Raw genomic sequence first — 17,116 nt, forward strand, 5'->3', positions numbered from 1 at the left:
ATAAACCACATTTTATGCACGCCCGATTATACACCTTGGATCCAACCTTAAGCCTTAGACTTCCAACAAGACTTCCCCGAAGAGATGCGACCCTTCTGTGTAGGCTATGGTTGGGCGTCGCGTTCACCAATGCCTACGCGTTCCGCATAGGGATGGCCGACAGTGCAGCATGTGACAATTGTGGAGACGCGGAAACGATTCGTCATGTTCTTTGTGAGTGCCCACAATACAGTGTGCAGAGACAATCGCTCTCCGTCGTGCTGAACCAGTTGGATGACCAGCCGTTTTCGGAAGAAACAATTCTGCAACATCGACGCGACTCAACATCGCGTCAGAAGGCCGTGCAAGCGCTCCTGCGGTTCCTGAAGTCCACTGGCCTGTGTGAACGTCTGTGACTGGAACGCCTCCTTTGTTACCAATGCCTGTGTTTTTTTTTCTGTTTTTTTTTCGCTCTCTCTCTCTCTCTCTTTGCACTCTCTCCAACCCCTTTATCCCCCACCCCAGTGTAGGGTAGCAAACCGGAAACTGACTTCTGGTTAACCTCCCTGCCTTTCCTCTCTCGCTTGCTCTCTCTCTCTCTGCAGCAGCGGTCCGCGAACTTGGCCACACAGATTCATTATATTCCTTAACATGTCAGTCACTATTTTTGCAGCCAACTACTGCACACGTCTGCAATACACATGAATGAATCCACGTGATTCAATCCAGCATGATTGGAGCACAGTGTGTTAGCGAAAACTCAGTTGCATTTCCGACAGCTGATCGCACAGAAGCAAGGTAGAAGCGGTAATGGTTTCGTGTTCATGCGCGGTCGCTGAGGAGAGACATGGCGCGCCGCCGTGAGCGCCATCTCGTTTCTCTAAACCAAACTACTCCGCGAAAAGGGTCAATATAGCAGGGAGAGGTCTTCGTCCTAAATGAACATAAATATAGGCTGATGATGATGGTGATGACTCTGGTCACAAACTCCTCGTGGCTTATGACATAGCGATACCTACGCACTCATCTGTGATTGCGACTGCCTGCTCCACCTGTGTTACCACTGGCCTTTTTTACGCCATAATATTTTTTCTTGAACCATGTTCTCTTCCCTTCCCTGCCATCACGGTCAACGGGGACTTCACTGATATGCTCGTCTTCAAAGAGTTTGCATGGTCCCTCATTTTGCGTCGCGGTTTTGTGCCTTGGACGGCTTGAGCCCATCAACTTGGGGAACCTGTTCGATGCGCGTATTATTGCGATATCAATTATATGGAAACTTCAAGCGAACTTCTGCTATCGGCGTCGCAGTGAGGTTCCGTATAAAGTCCAAGGGCGATAAAAGCGTCGCCGCGCGCAGTATGTGCGAGTGAAGGCGCGCGGGGGACGCGGGCTATCACGGAGAGCGAACGCACGGCGGAGAGCAAACGCAACTTTCGTCGCGCGAAAGGCCGTGGGTGTATTGGAGGGAGGGAGGGGGGGCGATGCTGTGCTGCGGCACCAAATTCGTATCTTGCAACCGGGCGCAAGGGGAACTGGCGATGAAATCTCCCACGCGAAATGACCAAAGCGGGAAGGCAGCGTGGTCGGGAGGGGGCGGCGGCTTCTACTCTGCCAACAAATGCGTTCTTGTACTTTGCGCCGGTACGGGCTGTCGGTGTTGTCGCGCAAGCGATCGTGCAAGCGATCTCCACATAGCTCTGACCTTTGTGTGTGCTGTGCATTGGCCGCTCAGTTTCCGTTGAAGCGATAGACCGCACGAACCTTCGGTAGCTACGGCGGCCGCTCTTCCCCACGCCAGCGTTTTGACAGTGGTTGTTGGCGGTCATCGAGTGTGATCTATTCATGTTTGCTTGTGCGCGCTGACACCACGCTTGTTAATTCAGTTTGTAAGCGAATGTGTCAAGTTTATGCAGCCGATAAAACTACTATCACTACTGCTTATAGCTCTCTACTAATTTGCAATCGCAATTGATGCTTCGCCTTTCGGGCAAAACTGCGACATTTTTATGGTACCTGCTCCGAGATGAGCACATTGGCTTGTTGCCCTACTTGCTCCCTGGCAGCTCCGCACGCCTTCGACAGCTCTATAGCTGCCTTCCTGAGACCACCTACACAACGTTCCCAGCTCCTCAATCTGCTTCGCAAGTACTGCTCTACATTTGATTGTCAACAAGCGACTTTGGCCCGCACATCGACGGTATATCAGGAGATCGAATAGGGAAACCATGCTCCGCTGCGCCAGCGACATTATCGCGTACCACCCACAAAACGCCGTGTTATTGAAGACTAAGTCAGCGTTATGCTTCAGCGTGGAGTTGTTCAACCTTCTAACAGTCGCTGGGCTTCCCCTGTAGCCTTTGTAAAGAAAAAAAGAGGGATTCATCCGGTTTTCCATGGACTACCGCCGTCTTAAAAAAGTTGCAGTGGCTTAGCTCGGCTATGCCAGGATATACGTAGCGTTAGCAAAGGTTCAGCTGATTATTCTTAGCTTTCCTGGTTGCCTAGATTGTCAAGGATTAGCTTGATTGTCATGCTTACTGCTGCTCCAATGACACACACGCGGTTTACGTATTATGTGGCACATGTATTCATTCCTCCTACGCTCAACCACTAATTGCCAGGCAACTACTTCGGGATCCGATGAGTCAAGCTTCTCCGTTCTTCTGCGCTGTTGAGCAGCATTTGCGCTCTCCTTCCCCATGGCTATACCACACTGGCAAACGCCAGTCAGAAGCGCAGCGGCTCCAGCGCAGTGTCAGACGGCGACTGCACAGCGAGCGAGCGCGCGCGCGCCGGCGCCAGTGCGTCTACCACGGCTACGACGTCACCCCTCTGGAATGCGCAGACCGGCGGCGGTGAGTCACGCGCGACGGCGGCGGAGTGCGCGAGAGGTGCCGGCTCCGGTGGCTCCGGTGGTGCGCAAGCCGTGTGACATCACTGATCCTTGCGCATGCGCAGCACGGCTCTTGATGTGCCACGCGAAACGGGCTTGGCTAGGCCAGTGTAGCTAACGCTACAAAACTAACGAACAACGGCGTGCATCCTTTGCTGCGTATCGACGACGCTCTCGATTCCTTGCAAGGCGCGGAGTACTTTTCCTCACTCGACTTGCGTTTCGGCTATTGGGTAGTGCCCATGACTCCAACCGATTGCTCAAAACAGCGTTTGCAACACCAGACGGCCTGGATGAATTTAACAGTTCGCCGTTTGAGACTCGCTACCTCTACCAAATATGTAACACGATGTAATCAATAAGCCAGAACGATACACAGGCTGCTCGTTTGATCGAGCGTCAGGCACCGAGCGCGCGAGCTCTGTTCTGGAGCTAGGCGTAGGCGATGCGCTGATGCGCCGGAATATATATATATATATATATATATATATATATATATATATATATCTGTGTATGTGTGTGTGCGTGTTACACTATAAAGGCAAGAAAGCTACACACAATAGGGTCGTGGCATATGGGGATACACTACTTTCCTGCGATTCCTGACTTTGAAATAAATCCTTGCACTACACTTATTTGCAGAACACGTTTCCCGGTTGACGTGCAGATTTCAAGGCATTCAGGATATGACGTGGCCCCGCAAATGTGGGCAGTAACAAAAGACGGTAAGACATCTTATACTTTTGTTTTTGTCTCGCAAATATTGAGCCTGCCACCATTCACTCTCAAGAACTATGTATTGAATGCTGTATTTGTAATGCACTGTGAACTGAGAGCAGACCTATAGTACAGGTCTTTCTGTTAAATTATGTGTTGCTTTTTATAGTGTTTAACACAGCAAGTATATTAAAATACAAATGTAAGCTCTATCGAATAAAGCATCAATATCCTAGGGGCTCAGCTTGCTCAAGAAGAGCCGTGGAGTTCTTTAATTCTGGACCTGGACAGCGAAATGATTTCGAACTCCAGTTAGGAATGCTACTGTGTTCGATGGGAGTATTACATGACAATGCTATATTTTACTGTCAAAATACGTAGGGTGACTGAGTATAACACGTAGTTTTGAAATATCAAACTCAGCATAATGTGAATCAAGCCACGAAGTAGTGAAGAAGAGCCTCAGGGCCCGAGAGACAGCGTTTCCTGTAGTTTAAAACAAAACCTGGGGGTAATATACTTGCCATTACAACGTATGCAACAAGTTGTTTTTTATATTATTTATTTTGCATGAATGCATGAAAAAGTCAGAGAATTCGCCGTCAGATTTGAACGCCGCACTTTATGCGAAAGTTAAAACTTCCGTCTGCTCTAACGCATATTGCTGTCAGAGTATCCACTGAATTTGAAAAGGTAGAGAGAGAGAGAGAGTGAATCTTTATTAGAAAAAAAAAAATTTGCCCGCGCCTATACAGCCGCTGGCATGCTACTCTGTATAGGGATGGCGAATGGGATTAAAAGATTCCAGAGGAGAGTGGGATAAAAGAGAATAAAAATAAATATGAAATGCGCAACTGGACCTGTTACTATTATTTACAGGTGACATGGCGGGTAAACTTAGGCTTTCCTATATGAAGTGACGAATCTTTAAATCTTTATGATTAACCCAATTTCTGTCAGGTATTTGAACAATAAATCCAAAACCCGCCGCTCTCTGGAGGGCCGGGCATTGAACCTAAGATGCTGGGTTAACGGATGGCAAATCGTCCATTTGTTGCTAAAAATTTTTTTGTCGTCACGGTACGCGGGACATTCTAGAAATATGTGCCACAGTTATCACAGGAGCAATTAGCGGTACGCCCTATGCGGTACAGATAATTGTTCGTGTATGCCACGTTCAGTCGAAGACAATGGTACAATGTCTCTAAGTGGTCGTGGAATTTTCGATCTCATATCTGGGTCAATATAACGCAGAAAGTTATCTTTGTGAAGCGGCAGACTCCAGAGGCGGTCTTTTTCTTGATAGGCATATTTTTCTGCCATGTTTAGAGCGTCGGCTTTGGTAAAAAATGTTCTTCTGAAATTGCGGTATTGGAGTTCATTTTGGGCAGCTTCATCAGCTTTTACATTTCCCGAAATACCGGCATAACCAGGTATCCATTGGAACTTGATGGAATGCCCAGAAATCTTAGCCTTGTGGTGAAGATAAGCAATGTCCAATGCAGCAGGGTGGTTATTACCTCGCTTGTGCCTGTTCCACATACTTTCTAGGGCTGCTTTTGAATCCAAGAAAACCACCCATGTCTTTGGCTGCTGCTGTCGAAGTACATAAACAAGGGCCTTTCTTAATGCCACATATAGCTCTGCTGAAGTAGATGACGTCGCTCGATCAAGACGAAACGAAAATCGTTGCCTTGTAGAGGGCACAAAAAGTCCGCACGATGAGCGATGTGGAGTTATGGAGCCATGTGGGAAAATTTGCGTTGCGGTTCCGTATTATTTGTTCAAATACCACAAAGTTGTCTGATAAGTCTCTGCTTGAGGCATTTTCTTGTTCGTACTGATCCTAGAGATATATGGCGCGATTTCCAGTGGTGACAATGTCCATGGTGAAATGTTTCGTTGGGATAATATGTGACGCCCGAGCAGGAATCGAAATAGATATGCTTCCGACAGCCTGCTTAAAGCGAGATGTAGCAGGGCTTCTAGAAATATCCCTTAAAAAGTGTGTCTTCGTATGAATGACATGTCTGGGGTGTCTGAAGTGTCTCCTGCGAAGATAGCACTTCAAGAGGAAGTCATACAGCTTCTGCTACAATTCCTGAGCAGTACGACCCGTTCGGAAGGCCAAGACATACTGGAAGGCGGTTGCTCCGTGCTGCCTCAAGTTTTCTCTTGCTTGTGGGAGACTTGTTTGTGCAGGATCCGGAGGTAATACCGTAGTGTTCCGTCGACGTAGGCCCTATGGAGGAGCGCCATTGATCGACAGTTGCTGGCCCACTGTGATCCGGCTAAAAACCAACATACGTGGGACGCCGAGGAAATCTTCTCACTCAGTTTTTCACTTGAGGCGCGACCATGTGAGGTTCCTATCGATCGTCACTCAAATAAAACCTTCGTGTACGTATGGAAAGGTGCGACCACCTAACACTATAGTGGGTATTTTCCCATACGCCTCCGCGTGAAAGCCATAGCAATGCTTTTGTCGGCGGACAATTTCAGACCCCTTGGATTTAGGCAGGCCAATATATGTGCCAGCGCTCTCTGGAGACGTTGTTAGGTGATACTGCGGGAACACACCGCGCTCCAAATGTAGATGTCGTTCGCATACAGTGTGATTCTGACGCCACGGCGCAGGTTTCTTCTCAGAAGGATGAGGACTAAATTAAATAATACCGGGCTTAACACCGCTCCTTGCGGCACCTCCCGTCTCGACGGCATAAAACCCCGTGGGGTCATCCGGGATACATATGAAAAGTTTGTGTCCTTGAAGATCCTGAAATCCATGCGTAAAGCCTTCCTCCAAGACCAAGGGTTTAACACAGCATAGCGTCAAGTATTGCTTTATGATAGACCGAGTCATATGCTGCCTTAATGTCCAAAAATAATGCAGTAGATGTGTTTCCACAGACCAATTCCTCTTCAATTGATGAGACCAAGGCAATGACATTATCAATTGCGGACATATTTTGCCGGAACCCATTCATTTCCTCCGCGTCAACTTTTTGCAGTTTCCAGGAAACAATTTAGTCGTTTGTGAATAATTTTTTTTCTAATAGCTTCCCTGTGCAACTGAGCAGAGATATTGGCCTGAAGGAGGCGTAATTTGTTGGCTGCTTCCCTGGCTTCAATATAGGAATAACTTGGATGATTTGATGATTAGTGTGGTTTAATGGCGCAAGGGCCACAGAAGGCCAAAGAGCGCCAGACAATGGTATGATGTATTCAATGTAGTGGTCAATGTCAAGGGGTATATGTAACGCGGCTGTAAAGTGGCCTAAAATCATTCGCTGTAAAAGGCATAAAATATACGTTTAAATAAAATTATGACAGTGATGTATGAGGCGTACACTGATACGTTAAAGGAAAATAAAGGACACGCTTTGAAGAGGTGATACTCTAAAATATGGGGCTATCACTAGCACTACTGCCTCATCAGGGCCCTTCGAGAGTAAGGGCCTGGAGGCGTGCGCTGTACTAAACGCTACCATCGCAGCAGCGGCTTCTCAAGAGAGGCCGTGCTACGTGTTCTTGGGACTGATAACGTGTAGCAAGCGGACTTCATTGAAAAAATCTAATACTGTTTTCGTGTTGAACAGTGGTTCCTTACCAAGAAACATTGATGCAGAGGAAAATATCTGTAAGCTAGGGGCAAGTGTTTTTTTCCTTTCAGCGTCTGCTTCCCGACACTCCAGTAGTACATGAATGACGGTGAACCTCTCACTACATTTCCCACAGATTGGAGGTTCCTCGCCGGTCAACAAGTGGTTGTGTGTGCCGTACGTGTGTCCGATTCTCAACCTAGTTAAGAGGACATCGGCTGCCCGTGATTTCGTTGTTGATGGCCAAAACCCTAATTGAGGTTTAATTAGGTGAAGCTTCTTAGACGTTTCAGAATCCCAAAGGCGTTGCCAATAGCTTCTTAGTTTTCTGCGCAGGAAAGGTTTCAAATCTATAGCTGTGACAGCCATAGGAACGTTGCGAGGTTTCGTTGCTGTAGATGTAGCGAGTTCATCAGCCAGCACATTCCCCTGAATACCTCTGTGGCCAGGAACCCAGCATATTATGATACGCTGTTCAGCAGCATAACTAGTGCACAGAAGCGAATAGAGTTCATTTACTACAGGATTTCTATGCTTTTGTAGCGACATTAAAGCCTTGACAACGCTTAATGAATCTGTATATATAATTGCCTTCTCTAAATTTATATGCATGATATGTTTTACAGCCGACAATAATGCATAGGCCTCAGCCGTAAAAATGCTCGTTAGAGGGTGCAGAACATCTGATTCCGAAAATGATGGTCCAACTGCTCCATAGGACACGCCTGCATGCGACTTTGATGCATCTGTGTAAAATTCCATGCAGGAGTATTTCGCTTGCAGTTCTAGAAAGTGCATTCGAATGTGTTCTTGTGGAGCGTGCTTTGAGACTTGCACAAATGACGTGTCACATTTTATGATTTCCCAGTGCCACGGCGGTAATAACTTTGCTGGGGTCTTTAGACTGTGTTCTAGAAGCGAGACACCCATTTCTTCACTAAGCCTTCTAACACGCAGCGAGAAGGGTTCTCTGAACGTTGGGCGATTATGAAACAGTGTAACACACGTCATGTCATTTACAGTTGCGTAACAAGGATGTTCTGGGTTAGAAAGAACTTTGAGGAAGTACGTAAAACTAGTGTATGACCTTTGCAGGTTAAGTGACCACTCATTAAATTCCACGTACAGACTTGGTACAGGACTTGTCCTGAAGGCACCTGTGGCCAGGCGGAGGCCTGAGTGGTGTACGGCATCCAGTATCTTTAATGCGCTGGGCGTGGCAGAGTGATAGACTACAGCGCCATAATCCAAACGGGATAGTATGAGGATCTTATACAGGTTTATTAGACACGTCCTATGACTACCCCATGTTGTATGTGACAAAACTTTAAGGATATTCATTGTTTTTAAGCATTTATTCTTAATATATTTAATGTGGGCTATGAAGGATAGCTTGGAGTCAAGTATGACACCCAAAAATTTGTGCTCCGTGTGCAGAGGTATGCAGTGTCCATCAAGTTCAATATCAACATCTGGGACCAGGCCTCTCCTCCTTGTAAGAAGGGTGCAGGAGCTTTTCTGGGGATTTAGCTTAAACCCGTTTTCATTAGCCCATTTTGATACCTTGTTCAGGCCAAGCTGAACCTGTCGCTCGCAAATTGCGAGATTACACGATTTGTAACCTATTTGCACATCATCAACGTAAACTGAATAAAACATGGTAGGCGGAATTGATGAGCGCAAAGAATTCATTTTACTATAAAAAGAGTACAGCTCAGTACACCACCTTGTGGCACCCCAGTTTCCTGGAGAAATGGCCTGGAGAGAGTATTTCCAATTTTGACACGGAATATGCGGTTTGACAAATAGCTTTCTATAACGTTAAGCATGTTTCCGCGAATACCCATTTCCGACAAATCTCGTAATATCCCGTAGTGCCACGTCGTGTCGTACGCCTTTTCCATGTCGAGAAATATGGACAAGAAGTACTGCTTATGAATGAAGGCATCACGTATGTGCGTCTCGATGCGTACTAGATGGTCGGTTGTAGAGCGACCTTCTCTGAAACCACATTGATAAGGGTCAAGCATTTTGTTAGACTCGAGGACATGTAACAAACGCCGATTTATCATCTTCTCAAATAGCTTGCTAAGACAACTTGTAAGCGCTATCGGACGGTAACTTTTAACTGAAAATGGATGTTTACCTTGTTTCAATATCGGAATTATAATAGCCTCTCTCCATATTGAAGGCACGTATCGAGAAGCCCAAATGGTGTTAAAAAGTGCAAGAAGTGTTATTTGTGTGTCTTGGTGCAAGTTTTTTATCATGTCATATACAATCCTGTCAGCTCCGGGTGCGGAGCTCTGACATGCGTTTAATGAGGCTTTCAGCTCAGCAACGCTGAAAGGACGGTTATAAGGTTCATTCGGTCGGCATTTCCGATCTAGTGTTTTACGTTCAGCTATTTCTTTATATCTAAGGAATGACCTAGAATAATTACTTGAGCTAGAGACGGCCTCGAAGTACTCCCCAAGGGCGTCTGCCTGCTCTTCCAAGGTATTCCCTTGATCATCGGCCAAGGGTAATGACTGGGTCTGTTGCCCGTTAAGTCTCCAAAGCCTATTCCAAACTTTCGCCTCCTGTGTGTAGGAATTTATGCCTGAGAGGAATCTCTCTCAGCTCGTTCTCCTTGCCTGTCGCCTTGTCCGCCTTCCCTGCGATTTGATGCGTTTAAATTCTTCTAGATTTTCTGCAGATGGTGATCGACGAAGTGTGTTCCATGCCTTATTCTTTCGTGCCTGTCTGCACTGCACATTCCACCATGGAACGCGTTGTTTACATGAACGGCCATTTGTTTGAGGTATGCACTTTTCTGCTGCATTGATAATAAACGCTGTAAAATACCGTACTGCATCGTCAATGCTAAAATCGTTGATAAAATGTTGTTTAATTGAGTTGATTCATTAAACTGCTTCCAATCAGCCATTGCAAGCTTCCATCGAGGCGTTTGTGGTGGATGGTCATGTTGCTCTACTAGTTTAAGTATTATAGGGAAATGGTCACTCCCTAGTGGATTGTTGATTACCTCCCATTTCAGGTCAGGAATTAGTGAAGCAGAGCCAATGGCTAGATCAATGCATGAGTATGAGTTATGCGTGAAGAGTGGGTTCTTTTTTCTTAAAAAGGCATGCACCAGAGCTTATAAGAAAATTTTCGACGAGTCGCCCTCTAGCGTCACATCTGGAATCTCCCCACAGACTGTTGTGGGCATTGAAATCACCTACGATCATGTAGGGTTCAGGAAGCTGGTCCACTAGGCAATTGAAATCTGTTTTTTTTGAGGTGTTGATTGGGCGGCAAGTATAAAGAGCAGATTGTAACTAACTTGTCAAATAAGAGTGCTTGCGCGGCGACTACCTCAAGAGGCGTCCGAAGTTCAAAGGAGCGACATGCTACACACTTATTAACTATGATGGCTACACCACCGGACGAGGCGTTAGCATCGTCACGATCTTTCCGAAAAATGGTGTATTGTCGAAGAAAATTTGTATGTGTGGGCTTCAGGTGAGTCTCTTGAACACACAGCACCTTTGGATTGTATCTAGGGAGGAGTTCTTTTATATCGTCTAGGTTATGGAGAAGTCCTCTAACGTTCCATTGGAGTACTTGTGTTTGCATAATAAGAAGCGTGTTAATTGTGCTGTGCGTTGGAGAAACGAAATTTAGCTCATGGGGCCTTTCCCAGGCGCCATGACACGAAGTTTGTCTTTTTGCAGCGGTCGATAGAATCGCGCCGCTCCTTAGGCGCTGGATGCGCCGTCACGGTCGGTGTTTCGTCCATCGCCTCTTGCGAGCCGCTGGACGTACGCTCTTGCGAGCGCTGTGTTTGACGAGAGGGCTTCGTCTCAAGAGACGATACCCTTGAGGCCATCAGCCCAGAGGTCGATGGCCCCTTCTTCTGAGGCGGCGGAGCAGCGCTGGCTGCAGCCGCCAAGGGGGCAGGTGGCGTCACCGCCGGCTCACTCTGCGTGGGCCGGACGGCCGCCGGGAGCCGTTGTGGCGCTGCCCCCTGACGCGCCACTTCGGCAAAGCTGTTCTTTGGCAGGTAGGATACCCGCCTGCGTGCTTCTTTAAACGAAATATTCTCTTTCACTTTCATGGTTACGATTTCTTTTTCTTTTTTCCATGATGGGCACGACCGCGAGTACGCGCCGTGCTCTCCATCACAGTTCACACAGTGAAAGGTGTTTTCACATGACTCAGCGAGATGTTCAGTAGCACTGCATTTTGCACAAGTTTGCCGACCTCGGCAGTTCTGTGAACTGTGCCCGAATCACTGGCACTTAAACCATCGCAGAGGGTTTGGTATGTACGGTTTGACCCGGAGCTTGACATATCCTGCGTCGATTGTCTCGGGGAGGACGCTTGAGCCGAAGGTGACAATAAGATGCTTTGTTTGAATTTCTTTCCCATCGCGTATTTTCGGAATCCGTTTCACATTGATAACATTTTGCTCTTTCCATCCTTCTAAAAGTTCGGCCTTGGTTAGCTCCTTCATGTCTTCATCTGAAATAACGCCGCGGATAGTGTTCATAGTTCGGTGTGGGGTCACGGTCACTGGAATGTTCCCAAAAGAGACAAGGTTCTGTAGCTTTTCATATTGCTTCTTATCATGCACTTCCAAAAGGAGGTCACCACTAGCTAGCTTCGTGGCTTTGTAACCGGGGCCTATAGAATCGCACAGACATTTCTCTACAAGGAAATGTGAGATGACTCTGAAGTTCTTTTCTGGTTTTTCAGAATGTATCACATGATACTTAGGAAAGTTTTCACGTTGAAGGCCATAAAACTTGAATACTTCGGTGCGCCCTTGCTTATGAGGGTGATCAGGGAGTTTGGGGAAACAATTCTCCATAGAAAGTAGTCAGTTTTCGGCAGCGACGCCAGTCACCCACCGTGGAGCCCAACAAGGGGACGTCGCAGGTCTTATAAGAAAAAAAAAACCCAGCGGTCGCCAACTGTACGTTGCCGCTATAACCAAATATGTACAGCCAAGGTTGGTTGTACCACACAAGGTTAACCCTCGCTGCCTAGAATACCGGAAGTAAAAGAAGTGAGGAGGTGACAGGAAAGATTCAAAGTGAGAGGGAAGGACGAAGATTGCAGAGAGAGAGAAAGACAGGAAAAGGCAACTACCGATTTCCCCTGGGTGGGTCAGTCCGGGGGTGCCGTCTACGTGAAGCAGAGGCCAAAGAGGTGTGTTGCCTCCGCCGGGGGGCCGTAAAGGTCCGAGCACCCGGCATCGGCTCAACCCCCAGGATCCCCCTTTCCCCGGACACGGCTAAGCCACGTACGGTAAACGCGGGAGGGGCCAACCCTCATGTGCTCGGGTCCGTGGTGTCGCAACACACCAAACGCCTGCTGACGCAGACGCCCCTGCGGGGAGGAATAACTTTCGCAAGCTTCCATTCTGTAGGAACCTCCCCATTTGTCCATGAGGCGTTGTAGTACTCCAGAAGACGCAGGCGAGATGTGCGGCATAGATTTGTGTGGGCTTCATAACTCACACCGTCATGGCCAGGTGATGATCGCTTGTTTGTGTTGCCATTTGCTGCCGTGAGTTCTTCTATTGTGAATAGTAATTCTAAGTCGGGAAGGGTCGCTTGAGGTGGACTAGGCTGATGACTTGCAATTTGCAGAGAAGGTAGTGCCCCGCTGGAAAGGAGCCTACAGTACTGCTCTGCCACCTCTTTCAAGGATGCGCGCTCATGTAATGACAAGGTTATAAAAGGATAAAGGTGTTGTGGCTCTTTGCGAATGCCTCTGACGACTCGCCAGATTTTGCTGAGCGGTTTTCGCATGTCCAGCGTCCCACAAAAGTCCCTCCACCTTTTTCGGTTCAGTTTGGTGAGGTAACACTGTATATGTCTGTGTGTCCGTCGACAAGTTCTGAGGTCTTCGATATTCTTAGTACGTAGAGGCTTCCTTTCGGCACGCCTTCGAATAACACATAACGCTTCGAATTATTCGTCCTTAGTAGGTACATTAAAATTCTTATTGAAAGAGTGGGTACTTTGTTTGAAGCAATGAGCTATTGTAGGTATTAATTCTGCATTCGAAGTCGTGGGTGTGATCCCTTTGTCTACGGCTGCTGTGTAAGCTTCCCAGTCTATCCACTTCAGTTTCACTTTTCTGGACGACGTCCAAAATGAAGGAGAGAGATTAAGATCGGGTAGTGATCACTACCTCGAGTCTTGAAATCTGTACACCAGCCGAACATAGGGCCAACTTCTTGACTTGATGCGAATGTGGCGTCAATGCAGCTAACCATCTTCGGGTTTTTCAAGTACGTTATGCTGCCGTCGTTCAAGGGCTCTATCATGTATGTTGCAAGAAGCTTCGCCACCTTGGCACCACGAGCACGTGTATGTGAACTGCCCCAGATCTCGTTATGTGCGTAAAATCGCCACAAATAACATGTGGAGACTGAGTGCATATCAGCAAGTTTTCCAATCTTGACACGTCGAAAGGTGATCCTGGTTCCAAGTAGACGCCAATCAGGGTAAACATTTTAGATGCAATCACTGTGGTTGCGCAAATATATTCATTTTTGTCATGTGCTGCTATGTCAATCGCAGATGCGGGCACGTCGTTGCGAAATCCAACGAGCAGTCGGGTAATTCCGTTTTGTCGCCCAGAATGATGAAAATAGTAACCGTTTATAAAAGGGAATCGGTACCCTCGCGCAAGATACTTAAATTCTGCGAACTTCGAGCGCAAGCGGCGAGGGTTCCACTGGAATATAGTATATGTGTGCAAGTGTTTGTTGGTGGACAGTGCTTGCGAGACGATTGCTGGCGAGGCCATCATTGCTACTCCGAAGAATCATGGTGTTGCGCCGTGAAAGAAGACGACACCAGTGGTTTCAAAGCCAGGACGGCCTCTACCTCAGGGATGCTTTCAAACGGCGGACTGGCGTGGAGAATAGCCTTGATTGCAGTGAACATCATGGGAATCAGCCTACTTGATATGTCATTTAAAGTGCTACCATCTAACAGCTTTTCTTGGTTCTTCGTGTTCTTCTACTGCGACCTTGAGGACACTTGTTGTTGTTGTGGACTTGCGGCTGTATCACTTGAGGGCTTTGACTGACTCTTTGCAGATGAATGCCTTTGCTGGTTTTCTCTCGCGACTGAGGCGAAGGGCTTTTTCGAAGCCGTGTCGCTGCGTTGAACCATGTCGTGTTGCTTTTGAACCACCTGTGCAGCTCTCAGAGCAGCTGGTTTTTTAGCGTTACGTCGCCGGCGCAGCCTAGCGTATACAAGCTTCGCTTGAATACAGCTTATAGTAATCGAGCGTAGAGACGTCCTCTTCGTCTTCCCATCTCTGCTAGGCCGACACACGAGACGAAGCCTACGAAATCTCCTATCGTTGTCTTTGTCGTCTACATTGAAGTTTCGTACCATTTGCTTCACTTTAAAAAGAAGCACCACCCCGATGAAGCAGGAGTTCACTCGTGGAAGGTAACTTGCATAGTCACCCGCTGACGTACGGTTTCATGCGTACTACGTGGATACATTCAGGCATGCGGCCCTTCGTTCAATAGGGGCTATCTGGGAAGACCTCGCAGGTGACGTTACTTAGGCGTCGTAGTACTCAATACAGTGCGAAGTATCGCCTTAACAGCTTTTCGGATCGTTGTTTGGACGTCCGTCTTCGAATGGGCGTCGAAACCCACACTATGTCACCGGTTTCGTAAGTACTGGCCTACAATGCTTGCCATAGCCCACCAACAACATCACGTCGTTGGTGTGCCATGGCGAGCATTGTAGGGGCCTGCGTCGTAGTCTTGTGGTTGGCAGATCCGCGAGCGCGTGAAGTGTCTAGCTTCTTCGGTGCGTTGCGTAAACGCATCTGCTTCCGTGTAAACACCATCACGCTTGTGTGGTAGCATGGTACCCAGCATCATCCTTACTTCTCGTCCATGAACAAGGCTGACAGGAGTCATCTGTGCTGTTCTGGCTTAGCTGTGTTGAAGCAAAAGTTATATAATTTCTGTTTTCTACAACCACGTACATTGCAAGCATGTTTTCAAGAGTTTTGTTTAGGCGCTCTGTGAGTCTATTGGCTTGTTGATGCTAGACTGTTGTCTTGCGGTGAGTCGTTCCACTGAGCATCAGGACATTATCTAAAAGTGCTGCCGTGAATGCTGTTGATGATGTATGGGGTTTAATGGCGCAAGGGCCAGATATGGCCAAAGAGCGCCATACACATGGTAATGAGTTTCCTTCTGCCTATAATTACGATGGTGGGTGCGCCATGTCTCAGCAGATAACATTGTCTATAAAAAATCGCGCCACGTCTGCTGCTTTGTCTCACCGGAGAGCCTTTGTTTCTTCGTAGCGAGTCAGGTAATCAGTCGCGACACTAACTCATGGGTTTCCTGCACTAGACTCAGAAAGTGTAGCCAAAAGGTGCATTCTAACTGTTAAAATGATGTTCTTGGGCCGTGAACGGGTTGTAGCAGGCTGGCTGGTTTTGCTGGGGGCGGCGTGAGCCTCAGGCAATCGAGGCAAATCCGTACTTGATGCTTCACGGCCGTGGCGACTCTTGGCCAGTAGTACCTTGCCATACTCTGTTCAGTGTCTGATTGTAGCCTAAGTGGCCAGAAGTGACCTCGTTGTGACATGCTTGAAGTACTTAACTTCGAAGGGGTGTAGGAACGACCAGTTAGTAGCTGCATCCGATCGGTGAAAAGAGAGAACAACGTTGCGAAAAGAAAACGATCACAGTAATCATGAAAAAAATCTAGGCGCCTTGGGTGTTCGTCCATCTAAAAAATTAATAAGGGCAAGCAACTCCGGGGCCATCACGTTTTTGGTGTGCAACGGCAGCCGTATCCGGAACACCGAGGAATGACATTTCGTCTAAACGGAATGAAGCAGTCGACTATCTCGGTGACCGCGAAAGGCAATCAGCGTCGGTATTTTTTTCCCCGACTTGAAGATGACTGTCATATCGACTTCTTGTAGCCTGAGGCTCCAGCGCGCTAATCGCCTGGTAGGATCTTTTAGCTTTGTCAATGATCACTGATAATTTTGCAAAGGCAGCCGTACAAATATCGGCGAAATTGCATAGCCAGCCATACCATGGCAACGTATTCCTTCTAAGTTGTCGAATAATTAGCTTCTCGGCGCGAGAGCGTTCTCCTTGCATAGGCAGTCATCCTTGCAACGTCATTCTACAACTGCACGAGTACGAGAACCGGCGTATTCAGCATGGTATGGCCGATGGCAACTGCACGAGTACAGCTCGCACACAAACATTGTTGGCATCAGTGTGAAGCGCCGTGGGGCCTGCTTCGTCAAAGTGGCTAAGTACTGGGGGTGGGGGGTTGCAGGCTTTGCCGCACCTCATTAAATGAAGTTTTCTGTGCTTCACGCTTCTGGCCCTTGCGCCAAAAAGCTCCAATAATCATCATCATCTGTGCTTCGTGCCACACAAATGCCGCATCTTCTCTCGTGAGTTGAGTTAATGGTGACGTAATGCGTATAAAATCTGCTACAAACTGACGATAATACGCACAAAGGTCCAGAAAGCGCCTGACTGCTTTCTGTCGGACGGTATGTGGAACTGTACGACGGCGGCAATTTTTTCAGGATCGGGAGGAACACCACCATGACTCACAACATTACCAAGAAACTGCAGTTCCTCAAAGCAAAAGCAGCACTTCCCTGGCTTCAAAGTGAGGCCCGCCGACCGGATGACTTGCAGAACCACTTTGAGTCGTTGCAGGTGCTCGTCAAATGTTCAAGAAAAGACACTGACGTCGTTGAGATAGACGAAGCAGGGTTTTCTCTTCAGCCCGAAAGTATTACATCCATGAGCATTTGAAGAGTAGCGGGCGCAGAACACACCCTAAAGGGCAGAACTTCAAATTCGTATTGTCCATCTGCGGTCACGATAGCTGTTTTCCTAT

General features: G+C 47.6%; 2 protein-coding genes across 3 annotated transcripts in view; both read left to right on the forward strand.

The window, feature by feature from the left end:
• Nucleotides 1-17,116, forward strand: part of LOC119465036 (organic cation transporter protein-like) — a 192,029-nt gene that overhangs the window by 55,648 nt on the left and 119,265 nt on the right. The window lies entirely within an intron of this gene.
• Nucleotides 1-17,116, forward strand: part of LOC125939993 (uncharacterized) — a 59,356-nt gene that overhangs the window by 27,599 nt on the left and 14,641 nt on the right. The window contains exon 3 of the mRNA XM_049655624.1: nt 3,518-3,600. Coding sequence (XP_049511581.1) covers nt 3,518-3,600 — 83 coding nt within the window. The remainder of the gene's footprint in view (nt 1-3,517; nt 3,601-17,116) is intronic.

This window comes from Dermacentor silvarum, chromosome 9 (assembly GCF_013339745.2).
Source record: "Dermacentor silvarum isolate Dsil-2018 chromosome 9, BIME_Dsil_1.4, whole genome shotgun sequence".
Taxonomy (NCBI): domain Eukaryota; kingdom Metazoa; phylum Arthropoda; class Arachnida; order Ixodida; family Ixodidae; genus Dermacentor; species Dermacentor silvarum.